Genomic DNA, 20,483 nt, shown 5'->3' on the forward strand with positions numbered 1-20,483 from the left:
ATTAGATAAATAAGTAGGGAATTGGAACTGGTTACTTTAATTGCTTTTAATTACCTTTTTAACAGTTTTAAAAATAGCCAATTAGCCATAGTGAGCGGCTGTACACTTTAAACCTATTTTACATTTTGGAAATATTAAATTAAATTAAAATATTTTTAATTAAACCTAACTTTTATCATAATTAAAATCATCTAGGCAATATGAATTACTTCTTTTGTGTTATTTAGTGTCAATATAAACATTTGAAAAATTGTAGGTTTATTAGCAGTACGAGTAGCTGTCTCAACCACTCTAAAGTTTATTGTTGGTGCAGCTGCACGCCGCGGCATGAGCCCTAACCTGTGGGTTCCTGTCATCTGTCGCACGATCAGCTGAGACAACGATAAAGTCGGGGATAATGTTTCGCGGTTAAAGTAGACATATGTATTGCTAATAACTTCTAGATGTTTGGCTGACTGTATGCACCAGACTATTTTTTAATGAATGTAGGGGTCACTCAGTCTACTATTGTCCATTTTGCCTCTATTTTTCGCAAAATCCCCTATATTCCCCATATTCGAGATCCCATCCCTTTTTTTCTTTCGAAATACCGATTAATTTTTTATAAAACTTGATAAGAAACTCGCGGCCGTTATACGTGTAGAGAAATTATTAATAGCTAAGAAAAATTATGATTCGGAGAAAAAAGACAAAAAAATTTTTTTGATGATTTGCCCCCAAAAAATAGAAGAAAATCTAATAAGTTATTGAAAATATTGATATAAAGCAGGAGGATTCGAAGATGTTAGTTACGTTAGTGTTTCGCACCCCAAACTGGTGTTAAAAAAAAATCATTCTAATTTAAACAAGATTTGCGATTTTCGATCAATTTCTTTGTTTTTTTTTATTTTTGTATTTTTCTACAAACATTCGTATTTTTAATTTAAAAAAAATTAAGATTTTCGAGATCATTCAGCAAAATTCAACAAAAGTCAGAAAATTCTTCAGAATGTCATTATTATTCGGGTTATCATTCAGTCATTAAATAGGGCATTTTTATACAACTATGTTTTTATGTTAGTGTTTCTGAAGTTAATCTATAAATTCTAATAAATTATCAAAAATATTGTCCTTGCTCTTCTTTTTCATTATTTTAGATAATAGATACTGTGAAATACAAACCTTCTTTATTGATGTATTTTTATGCATTTCAATTTAAAAATTTCGTAAGGTTAAAACAATTATTGAATAATAATAATAATAATCGCATAGTCGCGTGTTTGCTTTTTGGATTGATAAAATTTGTAATTTCTTTTTGAAGTGCTGCTCTTAATAATCTTTGTTCATTACATAATTGAGCTTTTGAACCCCTGTGATCCCTGTAATTATATTTATTATAAATATTCTGCCTAGGGATTGCGTGCATTCTTAATAATAAAATTGTAGTATTCAAGAATTGAAGAATTGGAAAAGTTTTGTTTGTTACATCTTCGTTCAGTAGTCTTAAGAAGAATTTGAGAAGAAAGTTCTGTTTCTTATATTCTTTCTATCCATGAAATGAAATAACTCAAAAAACAATATCGTGTACTGAGCACAATAAGGCTGACGTATTGATAGCTCAACTTTATTGTTTGGGACTTTTCTTTCTCGCGGGGATAAATGAAGCTCTCACACCAAGAGAAGAATCACGTTCGCAACTTGTTTCACGTCCATTGCTCTTTCCCATAAAGGCAAATTGTCTTTCTGCAAACATTCAAGACAATTCCGATTTTAATTTCTAAAGATTGACTTTCTATACTCTAATCTAGAATTTATAATTATAACATTTAACGTTTCCAGACAGAATATCAAAACATATTTAATTTAAGATTTAATTAAATTTCCTTACTGTTTTCATACTTTTTTTACGGTCGACATTTGAAAAGCGAATGTCGAGGTTTTTTATTGTGACTCACGACTTGTGGTTTCCTCTGGGAGGAACCTCTGCGAAATGAATGTTGCACCTGAGCGTAATTTTATTTTTTGAGAGCTTAATTTTTCTCTAGGCAGTCTTATATTTTATTTAGCCTCATTAACGTTAAATGTTGCGAAACCTTTCTATTTTTCTCTACTAATGTTAGTTTCCTCAAGACTCAAAACACTTCAGCAATGTGCGCTATGTGTGGATATCGTTTGTCGTGATGACCCTTGGTCCATGTTTTTTATTATCATTTGTCTCTTTCATGGCGTTCGTTAATAACTTTAATTGGACTGGAATCTTGTAGCTTAATCGCACTCCGCCTGTGAAACTTAGGGTTTGTATATGAGACCTTTACATTTTTCTCTTAATCAGTTATTTTCAACTCCATCCTGAGTATAATTTAAAGTTTGTCCAAACTCATTTGAAATTATGATTACATCTTCAATGGCAGTTATTAAATTCGAAAGTTCTTACACATTATTTTCAAATTCGATCAGCTTTTGCGAGCTTATCCAATTTTAAACTCTAGAAAATTTTATAATATAGGTGCGGTGTCTTCTCGATAAACTTCTCATGAGCTCATCGACTTCCTGATAGGGGTGAAGGAACGATAAGCTGGATCGATTAAATCCACCCTCTACTAAAGAACCACCAACCTTTAAATTTGTCATCTTCGTTAAGATCTTTTTACTGTCACTCGATAATAGTATTCGCGATGCATTGAACAAGGCGTTATGCCTCGATTATTTTGAAAGAAATGTTGATCTGTCTATTGTTGTAACAATTTAACGATGGGATTACCAGTGCATGTTAAGCTCTAGTCTCATGTACACAGTCAAAGCTTTGCCGCCTTTGTTCGGCCTTTGATGGTCCTTCAGAATTTTCTTTGGTACGATTGAGTAGGTACACCGTATATACGAAATTTTACCAAAGGAAGGCGTCGAACCACCGAGTGTTTTCTTTACTTTCCCTCTTTCTACCTTTAACTTTCTCAGCTGCAACTTCACACTCTTCTCTTCTCTTTGAGTTTCTTTAAAAACAACTGCGGAAATTATAGTTTAGTGAAAGCAAACTTAATTTAAAGGAGAGAAATTTTAGCTCGTTCGTCCTTAACATTTTCTTATATTTGGCACTGACTTGTTTTCAATCAGGGAATTTAAAATTAGTTCTTGGAAACCTTAAAATTAAAAATCGACATTACATGGCTTCGTATTTCTTTTTTTTTCTTAAGCAGTGTATTTAATATTTAAAATAAGCCCTCTGGAAAGTACTTTTTATGTTCGATGTATTTTATGCGCATCATTTTTTTTTATTAATCCCTTAAGTACCCCATTTTCTGAATCTGTTTCCACTTTAAAATTCGTGTACTTAATCGTAATAATGCGCATCAAACTTCGAAGCTAGTATTGAAACATTATTAAATTTCATAAGTCACTTAGTTATGGGACAATAGTTTCCAGGCTAATTATAAAAACTCATATGCAATAGGTAGTAGATAAATACCTCATTAACTTTGAGGCGAGTCCATAAAATAAGACATTAACCAACAAAGCTGTCCATTTTCTAACTTCCTATTTCGAATCGATCGTGCAACGTATATTTTAATTATAAGTAAGCGATTTGTCCGTCTATAATATTTTCTCAGTATTGACTAATACTATCCACTAACTAATTTAATTTGTTTTCTCTTTCGAATGTTTTTTTTATATACAATTATAGAAACCATCGAAAAGAAAGTTGAATTATAGTTTTATAGAGAAAAAAGTAAATTATAAGTCTTAAAAATAGTGCAACATTGTTTCTCCGCAAATGTTTTTATTTCTGTGGTACTCGACAAAGTACATTGAGCCCCTCGAGGCGAGTAATCCGTTTACGAGCACTTTCAATTCCTCAACTTGCGATAAGGGATCGTCCATATATTACGTAAGACATTTTTCTTTTGTTTATATCGCTGTGTCCTTTTCAACTTGATAAAAATATTATTTTCATCTTTATTCAAACAACAGAAAAACGTCTTACGTAATATATGGACAATCCCTAAGTGTAGGAAAAGGAGAAATAGTTGAGATATTGACAACATTTTGCTTCTACGCGAATTATTTTTCCTGCATACTTATATACCTATTCTGTCCGCGAGTTTGCGTAGAAAATAAAAGCATTTGGTTACCCTCAAGCGCGTTCAGTGCGAGCAGCCTAATGAGTTTGCAATCAAACATCACGAAGGCGTGGGTGCCTCAGGGTACGAATAACTACCATCTGAAAAGGTCAATGGGCGCGGAATTACTCTCAGGCGTATTTTCGAATGTTCTTTGTAATTTATTAATGCGTAAGCCTTATCTTCCAAGATTCCCCTGCGAAATATATAATATTTAATTGAGCACAGTTTACAAAAAAGTAACTGGGAAAAACTCTTGAGACATATTTCCGGGTATACTTTCTACAGCAAAAACTTTGCAATTTGTCTTAACATATTTTATGGGTCAACAAAAATAAACACATCAACATCACGACCCATCATCGGATTCATCAACGTAACTGCTGAGCGTAGCGTGTAAGTACTATTTTTATGCCCCCGATTCAATCACGCAGCATGCACGTAATTTCTTACATAATAAAGAACGCGATTTAATTAATCAGGCGTCATAATTTGCAAATAGGCCCCAGGGAAAAAGTTATTTCAAAAATGTCTCCACAATGCGTCCAAATCATCTTATGTATATATTTCTAAAAAGTGGAATTAGCATGTTATTTGAAATTGAACCGTGTTCAAAAAAACACGTGTATATTTTAATATTTTTATAATTTAAAGTTTTGAATTTTATTCTCAATACTAGAGTTTGTTAGGCCTTTCAGTATTCGTATTTAAAAACATTTGGAAGCGTCCTTACCAGAAGTTGAATAATGGCTTAAAGCATTTTGATGTTTAGCATAATACTAAAGGTTTCTTTTTTTATGTGAATAGGAGGAGGTGAAATCTGAGGAAACGAAAGCAGAACCCACAGTGGAAGCTCCTACTGAGGCTGCCGAGGTCACAACACCTACCGAAGAAACCTCTGCCAGTCCAAATACCACCACATCGCCAGAAAGCAAGGAAACCAAAAAAAAAGATAAGGTGAGATCTCAGTTTTAAATCTTTACCCCTGGACTCATAGAAAGTTTTCTTTACCTTTATGCAATCTTTTGTATATAATTCTTTAAAACAAAAATTTAATACTAAGTTTTAGACTAAGACTTAAAGCTTTTTTTTAACTTTTTAAAGAGTGACGCCAAAATAGGCTGTTTTTTAGAATAGCTTTTGGACCTCGCATAGCGACCCGGGGGAAAAATATAAAAATATGTTACAGGTATCAAATTACTCGTCATTGAGAACAAAATTGAGCATCACTTTTCGTTTTTTTTTTTAAATTTCCCCTATTTAGGGATTGAGAATACAAAAAAAATACCACTCATTATATAATCATTTTTCATTGTCGCTAGCGAGGTCTAAAAAATATGGATTTATTTATTATTTAAAATTTGGATGACGATTATCATTATTAATTATTACATGCTATAACGTACAGCAATTATTGTTCGCTTAGACCAAAATCCAAACAGGATTTACAAGACAGACGGTCTCTATCAGATTTTTCGATCAAATACAAATTCTATACGCTCTAGAATTTAAACCATTTTCAACCACTGCCACTGGCTTTTAATTAATTAATTTAACTATTAAATATTTTTTCTTTAAATTTACATTCAATATAATATTTATTTAATGTAAAGATTTATTAAAATTAAAACAAACTTGTTGCCTTTACTTTTTCTTAATTGAAGAAACTAAGCTTTCCTTTAGGACCAAAATAAAACCAAAATATGTTGTTTTCTTTTTTTTTTTTAATTTAAAAATGTTCATATACAAGTCTTAATTTTACTTCGTATATTTAATTTTTTTAAATAAATACTGTTTTTAGTGCTTAGGCAAGTTCAAATTATAAGCGTTTGAAATTAAATAATGTTCATTTTGTTATATTAGACGATTTCTCGAGGTTTTAAATTCCATAATTTTTTACTTCTCTAGTATACATACACAATTTTTTAACGTTAACAATTTTTAATGTAATATTGCTATTTAAAACTTAAAACTATTATTAATTATTTATTAAAACTTTATTCTCTGAATACAGATAAAAAAGCCTGATAAAAAGAAGTTAGAAACCTAAAATTTGCAATTTAAATACTGTAAATTTTGAAATAGCTTATTTTTTAATATTAGAGAAAATGCAAGGACTTAAACGTGCGTCTCGCGCGCGTGTATTTTATTCATTCGTTTTTTAGAGATATTAAATTTAAATTTATGGAATTTCAAATTATTTCCATATATTTTAATGGACTTTTACGATTAGCAAACATGTCTAAGCATTTGCAGGTATTCTACCGCTGTAGGAAATAAAATACATTTTAATTCAAGAGGTTTCTACGGATTTGAAGTTATTTTAAAAGATTCCAAATAATTTAAAAATATTTCAGTACTATTAATACTAAAAAATGTCTTGTCATGCATTTTTAAATACTTTAATATTTTTTATATCAGAAAATAAAAATCCGCGGATGTGATTGAGCGCTTCGCGCTCTTGCATTTTATTTCGACGATGTGTTTTTTGTTTAGATAAACTTAGTGAATAATTTTAATTTACTTACTTACTTCTCAATTTATGCGAACTATGTTTAAATCCAATTAAAGTCCACTTGATTTGAAAATATGATAATTGCATTCGTCAGCCGAGTCACGTTTGAGTAAGTTCTTAACTCAAAATCAGATTATGTTCCAGTAAGTATATTTCAGCTGCAGATAATTTTCTACCAAAAGGAATAATTAAGTTGATGTTACTGCGAACATCTGTATATTCATTATGCATGAGTCTCAAGCGACTTCTTGTCAGAAGCTTTAATTCATAATTTGAAATACATTGGAATTCATCTATTTGAGATTTGAAAATTAATTTGAAATATAATTTAGTTCAGTCTTTCGACTTTGTGAATGTTAGTGACGTGACTGGTTTGATTTCAGACAAGGAGACACAAGTTCTCGTTCAGGACTTTCAGCTTTGGCAAAAAAGATAAGACCAAGCCTGCCAGAGAGGACACACCCAAGAACGGAGATGTCGCTAAGGAAGAGCCCCTGGTTGAGGTGAGTCGTTAAAGTTTCTGTACACTATTTTCAGAAAGTTCGTAAATTTCAACTGTAGGAAGAAAACTAAATCGTTTAATAGTTTTTAAATTATTGCCCGGTGTTTTGTTTTTCCTTTTTCTCTACTAGTTTTTATTGCAAAGCCTTAACAATTATAATAGGACGGCTTGTCAGAATTGCCAGAACAAGTGGGAAATCGATCTTTCTGTCCATTGAAAGCAAAATGTCGATCTTCAAAATGCAAGCGTACGTGCCTTTAAATAGAAACGTTTCAGTCACATTTCACTTCAAGGATATATGGAGGAAAATAAACAAGAGTATTTCCATTTTGTCGAAAGAATCTGTGCGGATATTCAGATCTGAGTTGATACAATATTATTCGTAACTGCTCAGTGTTTTCTATTTTGAAACTTGATTTCTGGGGAAGAAAGTGCAGAAAATGATTTATTATTCTATTTCCTTTGTTTCAAGCAATTCGAAGAATATTGGTTATATTCGCGTGCAGTAAATTCACTTACGGGCGGATATGTCATAAATGAAATTCGGTCATGCCCCTCGCGTAAACGCGTAGGCGATTGTAGTTTGCAACACGCGACGATTCAAGATCATGAAGCTAATCTCTTGTCGGTGGATCCCTCTGGCTTCTCCTTCTGCCCTTCCAAGGATTGTGAGAGGGAACCGAGCGGAATAGCGGGACGAGATCTGCAGTGACTCATCCTTCTGGTCGTCGTACCTACGTACGCGATTCGCCAGAAGGAAAACAGGCTCTGGGTGCGGAATTATTATCCTCGCTTGGTCCTATCTCAACCTCAGCGATTTTAAACGACGATCTATTCTCAAGAATATCTAGGAAATGAACTATTCATTTCTTTCAAATTTAATCCCGTATCACAGAGAAGTTAAATAATTTTTATATTTCAAGTTTATATTAAAAGTAAATATATTTAATGTTACACAGGAAAGGTAATTTACTTCATATGTTTTTGATGTTTGTCAGTATTAACACTATTTCGCACTTTTTTTTTACTAATGATATTTTGCTACTATTTCGAAAAAGTGAAATTAAAGGCATTATTTTCTCAGAATTATCTGCAAATGCCACTATTTATTTACTCTTTTTTTTTATTATGTCATTTTCATAAATTAATAAAGAAGTTCAATTTTCAAACAAAAAATAGTAGATTACAACGGTGAGTTGAACCAGAAAAGACGTATTTCCAGCAAGACCGTTGAAGTTTCAAACTAAAAGATAAATTCTTAACAAAATACTTAATTTTTAACCAAATCGTTGAATTTTCTACCAGAAAAGATGAGTTTTCAACAGAATACTGCAAATTTTAACCAAATAATGAAATTTTAAACCAAGAAGATTAATTTTCTACCAAAAAAGACAAATTCAGCAAGCTAAAAAAAACGCATTTTCAATCAAAATTACGAATCTTCAACCCAAAAAATTATCATTTAAGAAAGTATTTCTGCTTTCAACATAAACTGATCAATTTTCAAAAAATGAATGTAATTGGTATATTAAAGAGATTATTATTTAACCAGACAGTTGAATTTTTAACAAAAAAATGTGAAAAATATACAGAAGGAGATGAATTTTCAAACCAGAAAGATTATTTTTTAACAATATAGTTGAATTTTAAAACTAACAACAATTTGTGAGTCGAGATAGAATGTAAATTTCAATGAAATTGTTGAATTTTAAAGCCAAAAAATGAATTTTCTGTAAATTAGTGGAATTTTCAATAAAAAATATGAATGAAAAAAAATTGTAATCTAAAAACAAAATTTTAAAGCCTAAAAGTGGAATTTTCTGTAAAACAGTTATAAGAAATTTTCTTTAAAAAATGAACACCGCAAATTAAATTGTTTTAAATTAGTTTAAATTAAATTTATTTTAAATTTAATAATGTTTAATACTTTAACATTTTTATAACACTATTTTGATATTATCTTTCACTTTTGAGACACTATTTACATTATTTTTTATCTCTGAAGTGAGTCCAAGGTACGTAATTGCATAGAAGTGAAAATTAATGTATTCACAAGACACACGCCGAGAATAATAAGCAGATCCAAAATGAAAACTGATTGCGCGACTATTTGCAGTTTCGCATAAATGATGATTTCATTGATAAGTCTCAAATCCCGAAAGATTCGTGAGATATCCTAAAAAGCTTCATTTCTTGTCATTAAAATGGAGCTCTAATCCCAGTGTGTAATTTCTCGTTAGCGTTACCAAGTTAAAATTACTTTCAAAGAACTTGAATCCTGAAGGTCTTGTCTTGACAACAAATTTTTCCCTTCTTGAGATTCACGCAGAGTTGGAAATAATTTTCTCAAGATTTGAGATTAATGTTTCAGAAAGGCAGTTCGTCGTACCTGGTGGGCTGGAAGAAGTGGGGTTGAAAGATAATTAATTCAATTTCCCCACCCTCGTTTTCTGCCTTTCTCTGCGGCATTCTCTCAGGCACTCGTACCACAGCACGGAGCCGTCTAAAATCGTGTCCTAGCGCTAATTTCGTGACGGTGCAGCAAAGCTTTTCTGCGTGGCGGGACAAACACGGATGGCCTGCTAATTATGAATTCCCCTTGCATTTCTCTTGTCGACTGTCGAATGGATGACCAGCTAACCTCGACTTTCTGCAGCCGCTCGTGCGGATTTGCGTGTGCGGACTTTTTTTGCAGACGCAGACGACTACGCGTGGCGTGGCACGATGTGGCACGCCACGGCAGGTATGGGTATGGGAGTGGCTGGACTATGTTGTTCTGTGTTTCATGAATCCCTCTGCGCCCAACTCAGTCTACTTGAATCGCTTGAATCCCACCTATATGATGCATCATCGATCATCGCAGGGATACCTTCAAATGTCAAACTGACATTCATAGTTTGCTTGCAAGTTAACTAGGATTTCAACATCATAATGGCTGTTTGGATACCTTCGTTTGTAAATACCATGATGTTGGGTTCTAAAAGCGAGCCTTTCAATTCTCATCAATTGTCGACGGGGTGTCCTTGTTTGTATTCATCGTTGTCTATCCTCAGGAGTCTCTTTGATATCGCTTTTGTAGTTTCGGATTGTAATTTAGTGATTAGGTTGAACTGCTTCTGAATTGAAGATATAATCTTGAGTTTGGATAGAAAATTTTATTTTCTGTTAATGGCAAGCATGAGAAGTTTGCTTATGATTAACCTGCCCCTCCCTATTTTTGCGTTTCGGTCATTTTAGCATGAGAACGTTCTATCTGAACGGGGAATCGGTAATAGGGACAGGCTTATTGTGCTTGTTTGCGATACGGTTCAACGGCCCAAACTTCCCGGATATTCTTACCTATGTTATTCTGGCGCGAAAAAAGCTTTAACGGCACACACTTGCACCGGACCGACACGTAAAGGACACTTTAAAGTTAAATACACTTATCTATGCGCATTTTATATCATGTCGATAATTTGTGGTATTCCTGTTTTAGCAATCTGTTTTTTTTAAGCATTCAAATATATGGAGTCCAAATTTGTATAAAATAAACTAAATCATTATTTGTTCTACATTGCGGAAGAAACTTTGTTATCTCTGTATTGCGGTATGTCATGGTGATAAGCTTGTGTTATTTCTGTCAGTGCTAAATATAAACTATGCTAATTTATGAGCCTACCAAAACACAATTCTCGCAGAGATATAAATTCATTTCCACCTTCTCTCATAGGTTGTTGTACGCCTCTTTTCTCTTGAACGCTGTCTCTTTTTCTCCTTCTCTCACTTCACCCTCGTTATTATGTTACTGCCGCTGTGGGGACGGCGCGGACATTTTATGCGACCGTAAATAAGATTGTAACGTCGACGAAAGAGCTGGAAGGTGCGGCGAAAATGAGAGGGTGGTTCAAGCAAAGGATTTCGATTTCAACCTTTTGAGGTTTACCGTTCTTTCGAAGATTGTTGTTTTCATTGAGTCTTGTCTTATTCTCGTCACAAAATCAGTTGATTTGTTACTTGCTACTATGTCAGGGTCCTGTCGCAAAGAGTGATGTCTCTACTCTCATGTCAGATATATTGAATTTATTTTCTGAGCAAAATTTTCAAGTCTCTGAAGGAGTTGGGATTCTCTTGCAGCAGCAGCAGAGGGTTAAAAGTAGTATAAGATTTAAATCGCTTTCAGCTCTCGTTGATCGATAAAATCCAAGGCTCCTGAAGCAGCTCCACTTTTAATTTACAGCTCTGTGAATATCGCTTTTTGATTCCTCGCATGTCTCCCCTCGTGAAATCAGAGACAAGAGGCGAGGGTGATTGTGTGACATTCTTTGTACGCCTGCGTTGTTCCTGGGCTAGGGACACTGGCGACAGTGTGTCGAGGGGACGGCTGAGCCTTGTAATAAGGGGTTGGAGCGACGCGACACACGACGTTGCAGGTTGTATTAATTAGTGGTTCTCTGCTAGTGCTCTCTACATTAACCAATTAATCGATCAATAATTTCATGACTATCAAAAACGGTTGAAATAATGAAAATGAATAATAAGCTAATCGATTTTTTGATAATCTAGGATACCACTCTCTCGGTTTTTTTTTATATTGCAGTTTGCTTTGATAAAAAACATAAGTTTATCAATTACTCTTTTGCCTGATTAATCATTTGGATTGTTTTGGAGAAACTCTCTCAATTAACTAAAATTATCATCGAAGGTTTAACCCGTTTCTGCTCAGTATTGATTTATTGATTAACTAATTTGCCGAATGCCGCAAGACAGAGTTTTGTAGGAAGTTCATCATTATTTTTATTTATTAAAAATAGGGACCACCCCGATGTTTAAAGTTGCACGTAAGCACTAGGCATGCTTATTTTCTGTATTGCAAATCTCGTTAACTCTACGGTGGCGAATCGAGGATGGCTAAACCGGTTTGATTCGATACGGAAAGTGCCTCGGCAGTTTCCACTTGGTTCGATTTCAATCCTAATGATGCGATGAAATTCATCCCACGGTCGATAAGTCGCGCAGTGTTTGAAGGGTCGCCTGTTTCCCAAGATTAGGCGTGAGCCGTATAACAGTGTTTGATTGGTTCTTCAACAGAAATTAAGCGAGCTTGGATTTAGGGATGGTTTAACCCTTAAAATCTCTCTCTTCATCAATAATAATTATTTTAATATCAGTACGTTCATTGTCACTTCAATCAGCTAATGTTCAATCACTAAACAGCAGGGTGGATTTATTTTGACCCAGAATTCTACCATTTTTTTTATTACATATCCATCATTTTTTAAATTGGACTCTAGTTCGACTATATCGAATTGAAAATTTAGAAAATTAAATAAACAGCATTAAGAAACGACTTTCTGTTTCTACATTTGAACAATGATATAAAAACAAACATTTCTTAGTGCTTCTCATTAAATTTCCCAAATTTTCAACTTAATATCGCGTATCGTGTGAACATAAGTTGGATTTGAAAAAAATGTGAAAAATTTTTTGAGGTTACGCTCACATGGCATTAATATGCAGTTTAGTTTTTCTAACTTTGAATGGAAAACATGTAAGCTTCAAGAGTGTCGAGTCTTTAAATTTACATGACTGTAAACAATTTTAGTGAACGTGGAAAACCCCGGAAAATAAGCGAAAAATTTGTTCCTCTATTAAAACGCCACCCCTGAAACTATATAACTATATAACGGTCATGAAACATAAATTTCATAATTGTAAATCTTTACTAAATGTCTTAAAAGATTTAAATCCTGGTTTCTAAACATTATCTGCAAGTGAAAAAAGGGTAAAAGTCAGGGAATTTCAAAAATAAAGTTTTGTTGCTACCCTCCTGGATATTACATGGCTAGAGTATTCGGGGAAAAAAGCTATCTATGAGAATTCGGCAGGTGGATATTTCCACCCTGAAATGAAATGTCTTTCATTTGATCCCCGACGTGTTTTCAGGGCCAGCCATGAAAAGCTTTCACTTATCGTTCTGGTCCTTTCAAATGCAACATGTCGTACCGGAAGATTCGGTGCATGGATATAAAAGGCTATACATATAGAGTAACGACACTCGGGTCGTATTCGCGCATTCAGTCCATTCAGGTTTTACATATGCGATAGGTGGAACGCAAGTAAAAAGTTGCAAACTCGTCATGAGACTGCTTAGTGAGGAGCTGACACCCCTTTTGACAATCAGATTCGTTCTATTCAAAAAATAAAAATCACGCTCCCCAGGTCACCTTTCTAGCCTGGTTTTTTAAAATAGGCATAATTTTCAAACCTGGAAAAATTTGTTCCATACCATTTTGCTTAAATTGGATTGTATTTATCATACCTTTCCAGGTAGTTATTAAAAATACGAGTGACGGCGGATGAGTTTGAAAAATAGAGCGAGAATCCGATACCTTCTCGTTACATTGCTTTAATGAAGATTAATAAGAAAGTAGCGTGGCAAATCGCCTTTCCTAGTTGCACCAATGCACGTCCCTGACCACGACGTGTGCCGTACCTGAGCCATCTGTCACCATCTCGCCCTTCCCCGGTACACCAAGTCGCATGACTCATCGAGTAAAGCTTGAAACAAAAATTGAGGTTCTAGTCTCATGTAAAATAAAATATGCAAGTCCAAAATTAAATTTAGAAAATTGAGTTTATGAACATTCTTGTGGAGTTTCTGATTCTAGAACAGGGACAATGATAGAGCTTTTATTTTTCGAGTGGAGTACATATTTGAAATCAAAAGGGGAGAAATGAGCCTCGAGGTGGACTTTGAAGAAAAGACTAGACACTTCATTAACGAGAGGGCAGAGCCCTAACGATCACTTTTGAGTAGTGGAATGTAACGTCACCGATTCAAATTCACTCAAACTTCTCAAGCAGCGACGCCCGCGGGCAAGCCGTGCGGTGATCGACAAAAGGGATATCTCGTTTCGGGTACAGGGGGAAAGACCGGTCGCCCTTTCAATAACTCTCGCATCACAGGGCACTCATGCCTCCCTTTTCTCAGCTCGCTGAAGAAAGCCAAGATAGTCTATCGAAGGAATTTCAATGAACTTTTCCGAAGCAATACTCTTCAAAGTCCTTCTCGTTTCGTTTCTTCTCTTTCGGTCTCGTACCATGACCCCGACCTTTTTCAACCACGTCTTACTTCACTCTCTCTCTCTCTCTCTCTCTCTCTCTTCCTATCCCTCTCTTCTTATCCCTCTCTTTCTCTCTCGAGGGAAAACAATACGCAATTACGAACTAATCAGTCTTCAGGAGAGGTCTTGGCGAATCGCCAGAACTGTTGAGCAGTTGAGCACCCGGGAACATCCACCGTTCTCTTAGCCTCTACTTCTCCCTTTATAAAATCCCTTTCTCTTGCAGCTGGACGATTCAGACAGACGGCAATGTGTTTGAAAATCATTGAGATGTTGTTTGGTGTATTGAATTATCAGATATATTAGCTCGCTGCCTCACGATATTTCCCTTTTGTTGTCTCTCATTAGCGAAAATATGGTTTTCTAAATTTATTGCGGGGATAGATTTCTCAAGTCCTGCTTATTGTAGGGGAAGATATAAAAAATTCCACTACTAATTTAACCTAAGCTGTATAGTAATTTAAATCTATGAAGAGATAAGGGCGATACTAAGTGATTAAATTTTCTATTACTCTAACTGGAACGATGTTATCGGCCATGAAGCGAGATGGAACGTTACAAGAACCAATATTTGTGTTGGACGGTTGAGATCCGAGTGGAATGGAACGTGGCACGGGTATCTTCGACTTGTAAGATGACATGTGATGCGAGAAGGAACGGAGGCACTTATAAGCGGCCAATGTAATTTGACACTGGAGTAGGAATTCTAGACGAGAACCCTCCTTGTTGAGTAACTAACTGCTTACTTTATGCTCGATGAATTGCTTCTCTGATAATCTAACTTTCTGTTCTTTAAGATTGCGTTAAAATATTCAGTAGTTGCTTTGGAAGCTAGTATTTTAGACAATAGAACCGGGTAAAAATTTGTTTTCATTTCCCGTCATTTACCTTATTTTAAAGAGGAAGACCCCCAATCAGTGAATGTCGGTAAATGTAATATCGAGTCAGAAAGGGCTTAGCCTAAGTTGACAAAGAGGGTTCATAAAAGTGCACTCAATACCTCTACGTGTATACCATATAAGTGGTATCAGCTGTTCGTAATTTTTCAGGGTTATAGGAATAGCTTAGCATTTTTTTGTTCAGTACTCATCACGTGAAATCTCATGTTGTTATGATATTGTCCGTAAAGCCCTATAGTTCGGTCTACTTCAGTTTGCCAAGCGCCCTCGGAAAAAGGGACGGAAGAGAAACGAGCGAATAAGTCTCTGTGTACCTACGACCTACTTGGAGAGAAAAAGAATTTCCTTAATGAAACACAGCTTATCGTCCGAGACTTAACTTTTGTAATTAAAAAGAACGCATTGAAGCTCATTTTTCGATTTCAATCTTTTCCATTTAGCAAGATTTCACCCTCATAAATCAAAGCTTCTCGAGCGTGTAATTAATTTTGTTTCAACTCAGAATATATCACTCATTGCATTCAAAGCATCATGCTCGTTCGGTAAGGGGGTTTTAATGAAAAAAATAGTGTGATTTGTAATTTATACATCGCCTGGGCTTAAAGGTAATTAACTCTAGTCTCCAAAAGAACTTGAAAAATCAGGTAACTGTGAAAAATGTACGTGTAGTTCTTATTTCAGTGTACAATCAGTTGTTTCGTAAAGGGTGGACAATCTGTGAAATCATTTTCAGATAATAAATCTTCAGTTTTTGATTGGTGAATCTTTGTAATTCCTCAATTGTGTGCTAGTAACATAGGGGTGAACAATTCCCTGAGAGAATCGCGGGAATTTCCACTGAGTTTCTATTCGATGGCTGCCCTGTTGCCGGATTTGGGCGTCGTCTAGTATCGAGCGTTGAGACGCCGGGACGCGCGGAGCTGTTGCCATAGCAACCGACGAACTCGCAGGGTTTTCACGTTCGCATTTGAGTTTGCAGGGAAAGCTTTGAAACGCTTGCAGTGTAAAGAATTGAAAAAGGGATACCGTTATGCAAAATTATCTGACCATGAAAATAGACCTAGAAATCTCACACAAGGGTTCGAGCTATACCACTTTCGCCTATATTAAACTCGAAAGAAACTAATTTGAAATTTGCATAAGAACTAATTTTAAAGAAATCGAATCACCCTTGAACTCAAAAAATACTATTGTTGAGTGTAGAGCCATGTGGTTAACGAAGGTCGAAAGGACAAATATAACCATGAAGGTTATTTTTTTATGCTGAGAGATGTCGTCTCTATGTAGAAACTAGTTTTTGTACACATTGAAGTGGAATCAGCTGGAAGGAAAATTGCGGTCGTGTCTGAATTTCTACGTCGGTGCTCTTAGCAAAGAGGTGCATACAAACGAAAAGTTGAATTACGCACTTCAAAAGAGTTGGTTCTCTTTAGTTTTACTTTTTTTTCTTTCAATTACTCAAAATTATACAGCAGTGAAAACATGCACGCAGGTGTACTTCCGGATATATTCCTAGTAAAGTTTGAATATAGATGTTTGTCCAGACTTTTTCAGCAATCTCCGGTATTTACTTGTCCCAAATTGAAGAAATATTAAAAACATTTAAATTTGATGTGACATTTAGAAAAGTTAAAGACAAACATGTAGTTTTTTTTATTAAAAAGTTGGTCTCTGAATTTCATTAGGAGCCTTTCAAAGCCATTGTCCTGTTTCCCAGGTGGAACTGCTTACTGTATCGCCTTTGGGCCTCCAGTCAATATCTCTTGTACGTATGTAGACTCAAGGCGTCACGAAAGCTTAGTTTGCTATAGGAAGTAAGGTACTCGATATCGCGTTTTCCTAAGTTTGATCTCTTCCGTCATCCCGTCACAAGATGGATACAATGCAACCCCTTCTCGCTGCGCGTGTCATCTTACATGCTTGATAAAAATGTCGCCTTCGCGTTTATCTCTTTATACACAAAGTAGAACTTGTTCTAAAAATGGTGTCATTATTTCCAACCATGGTGAAGCAAAACTCACTTGGCTGAAAACTATATGCCACATTGTTTCGAGTGAAAGATGGAGCACTGTATTTCCTTTTGTGTGATCCAATTATCGCATCATATATAATATAAAGCTTTTTGGTGTAAGCATAACGACTAACGACTTCTAATTGTGATAGCTAATGGGTTAGCGAAATATCTTAAACTTGCAATCGGGTTTCACGTCCATCAGACACGACAATTACTTGCACATAATCTGTTCCATTCAAGGATACCTTGTCTGATCACACGTTGCCACCAAGTGATCATTTAGGAGATGAGTCAGACTGTAATCTGTATTGTACTCTTTGGTCTGCAGAGGCTGAGGTACTTTAAGGTTCAAACAACGTTCATTATACTCATTAAAATATAAAGACGAATATTATATCTTTAGTCGTTTTTCAAATATACTAAAGTAATGGATTATAAAAGTATACAAGTCTGCGACTAATTCTGGCCATATAAATGTTGACATAACTCCAAATTGGTTTTTGGTAATACCCGTGAGATTATCCTGCAATTTTTATTCCATTATTTCTGGGCGAAATTTTCCTTTTCGATGGAATTCTTCGTCACGCTAGTGCGTGGCAACGCAAAGTAATTCGTTCTCTTCTTTTGAGACTTCAAGGACATCTTGGTCTGAGAAAGCACTTGCTCCTAAGGGAATCGAGAGAGGGAAAAGGCCGTTCTTTCGCGCAACAGGAACGAGGCGGCACGCAGAATCACGCACGTGCGTATAATCTCAAAATCACCCTCGTCTACCCTCTTCACCATTCTGAAGAGGGTCGCGAAACGCAACAAGGGTGAGTCGACCATATCGATTTTATCATTTCGCAAATGTGGATTCAACGTCACGAACCGGTGCAAACATCGACCCAACTCATGCACAACGTCAATATTTTTTACAGCTCGGTTTTATTTTTTCATTTACACCAGATCGAAATATGAAAGGAACCTTTGAACATATAACCTCGAAGGTTAAATCGCTTCTGTCTTCTTGTTGGTAAGGACACTTACAGAATGGAAACAGGTTCGATTCTATGAATAAACTTTGTGAATTAGTGTTGCCAATTTCCTCGTTATTGAATTCTAGCACCGATAGGTAATAAAACTTTCTCTTATATCATAAGAAAGATATTATTACTCGTTTGTACAGCTAAGTACCGCGTGCAGGTCGTAAATTTGTCCCCAGTGCTGCACTCCATACATACTCGAATTCTGCTTTACGACACATCGTTCGTTTTTCATTCCTTGAGCGGAGAAGACTTTCCAAGGACCCATTACGGCATCATCCTGTTTATTGAGAACCTCTGCCACATTGCAAAAAAGAAGTTGAACAGTGAAGCTCTAATCTTCATTCTCCTGAATAAATATTGAATCACCCCAGTCCTTCCTCCCTAAGCAAACTTGAGTTTCAATCCTGTCTCTATCGGCTATCTAACAGAAATCAGGAAATCCGAAGCAGAAGGCCATGTTTTATTTTCGGACTGTGTGCCTGCTTTTCTTTCAATATCAGAAAGTTATTCTTATTTTGGTATATCGCAGACAAATGAATATTTTATCACTCTTAAAAGAAATTAAAAATTGAGGAATATGTAAAACGAAAGTGTAAATATGAAGAGTATGATTGCCACCATATTACTCATTGGGAAATGTTAAATTCAAATTTAATCGTCATGCAAATCATATTTACATAATGCATACACCTCTTCCACAAACAAGTTTTATATTACGTGAATTACTCGGATGAATGTTACAGTCGACAGTGCATGAATCGAAGTTAACGAATGAACGCGCGTTATTGCGAAAAGCTTAGTGGATACTTCAGTTTAGAGGCCAGTACCTCCAACTTTGATTAAAGGGCACGCTTACTCATGTGCGATCGTTACTTGCTCGCATTCCTAACAGATTATAATCCTTAGCTTCGTCATCAATTTCTGCCATTTAGGATATTCAGCCGTCATGATATTCCGGAAACCTGAAATTCATATCCAGTTCTATAAATACTTAATTAATTGAGAGGAGTTCGAGGTGGAGCTAGAAGCCTATTTGGATATATTTTATTGTTCTAAAAGAGAATTGTGGAAGCGTGTTGAAAACATTATTGGAAGAAACTGTTTTCACCCTTCCATGTGGTAAATCTCCCATAGAATTTTCCAAACGACAAATTGGACAAATATGCAACTCGCCAAGAGTGTTATCGGTTCGTAAATCATATCCATCCGCTGAGCGGGTAAGCCTGCACCCCCCCCCCCTTGGTACAAAACGAAAGCGAGAGAAAAAGTATCAGCTTGATTTACTGTACAAGTAGATTTTATCCTTCATTCGTCATCTGGCTTCTCCTTTTCGACCACTGAACCTGACTAATAAAGAATTCATTAAAGATTATTACTCGATAGGAATTACATTTCAAGTGTCTGCTGTCAAAGAAATTGGCTGTCCCTCTTATAAATCCAAGGAGTTAAAGTTGCTATTCATAATTAAAATTAAAATTCTACTCGTGAATTTCGTGTCACTTCATGTATAAAGTAGATAAAATTAGAATTATACCAATGTAAAAATATTAAATTGTCATTTCGTATACTTGTCAAAAAGTACAAGCAAAAATGACAGTTTGGTGGAAACATAAATTCCAGAATTTTCTTTTTATCTTGTACATATCTGGATGTAACTGCCGGTCGTTAACTTCTTTAATACCACATCCAAGGAAGCAAAGCGACAGTTTCTCCATCTGTTTGTTGCTTTAGTATTACGAGCTCTTTGATGGTAACTCTTCCACTCGCTTTTCCGAAAATAATATTAAGCTTGTCAAATGCTGCCACCAACGGTTAATCTCTGAAGCTTTTAGCGCTGCGTACACACACTCTGAATCAAAATCGAGATAAAAACGTATCCGCTATGACTCGTTTCCATAAATAACGTAGGGGGAGGGGGGGGGGGGACTGGAAACCCTGGAAAGTCAGGGATTAAAAAAAATTGCAAACGTCAGGGAATTTCTCTCACAAGCACGTTAATTAGCTGTCATGACAAACTGGGAGTAGCCTGGAATTTTAAACATCGGGAGAAAGCCGTGCATTTTTTTGTAAACCATAAATTTTTGAGATTTGTTTTTACTTTTTCAATAAATATCTTCCCCTTCCTTTTTTGATATTTAACATTGTTATTACGTAGGTAACCTACATTAACATAATTAATAATAATTGGCGTAGATATTTATAATTTAGGGATACGCTAAATGTTAAAAATCGCTTTCCGTGAAAAACTGGTTTCCCTTTTACTTGTTTTTTCGCTTAAATAAGAAATGAATTAATAGAGCCTTATAAGAAATTTAAACTATTTTTAGT

The 20,483-nt window shown here is 35.1% G+C and overlaps 1 protein-coding gene across 1 annotated transcript in view; it reads left to right on the forward strand.

Annotated features, from left to right (window-relative positions):
- Positions 1 to 20,483, forward strand: part of LOC117182359 (A-kinase anchor protein 200-like) — a 58,461-nt gene that overhangs the window by 18,161 nt on the left and 19,817 nt on the right. The window contains exons 3-4 of the mRNA XM_033375543.1: positions 4,902 to 5,051; positions 6,993 to 7,112. Of these exons, the coding sequence (XP_033231434.1) occupies positions 4,902 to 5,051; positions 6,993 to 7,112 (270 nt within the window). The remainder of the gene's footprint in view (positions 1 to 4,901; positions 5,052 to 6,992; positions 7,113 to 20,483) is intronic.

Source organism: Belonocnema kinseyi, chromosome 10, assembly GCF_010883055.1.
Source record: "Belonocnema kinseyi isolate 2016_QV_RU_SX_M_011 chromosome 10, B_treatae_v1, whole genome shotgun sequence".
NCBI lineage: Eukaryota > Metazoa > Arthropoda > Insecta > Hymenoptera > Cynipidae > Belonocnema > Belonocnema kinseyi.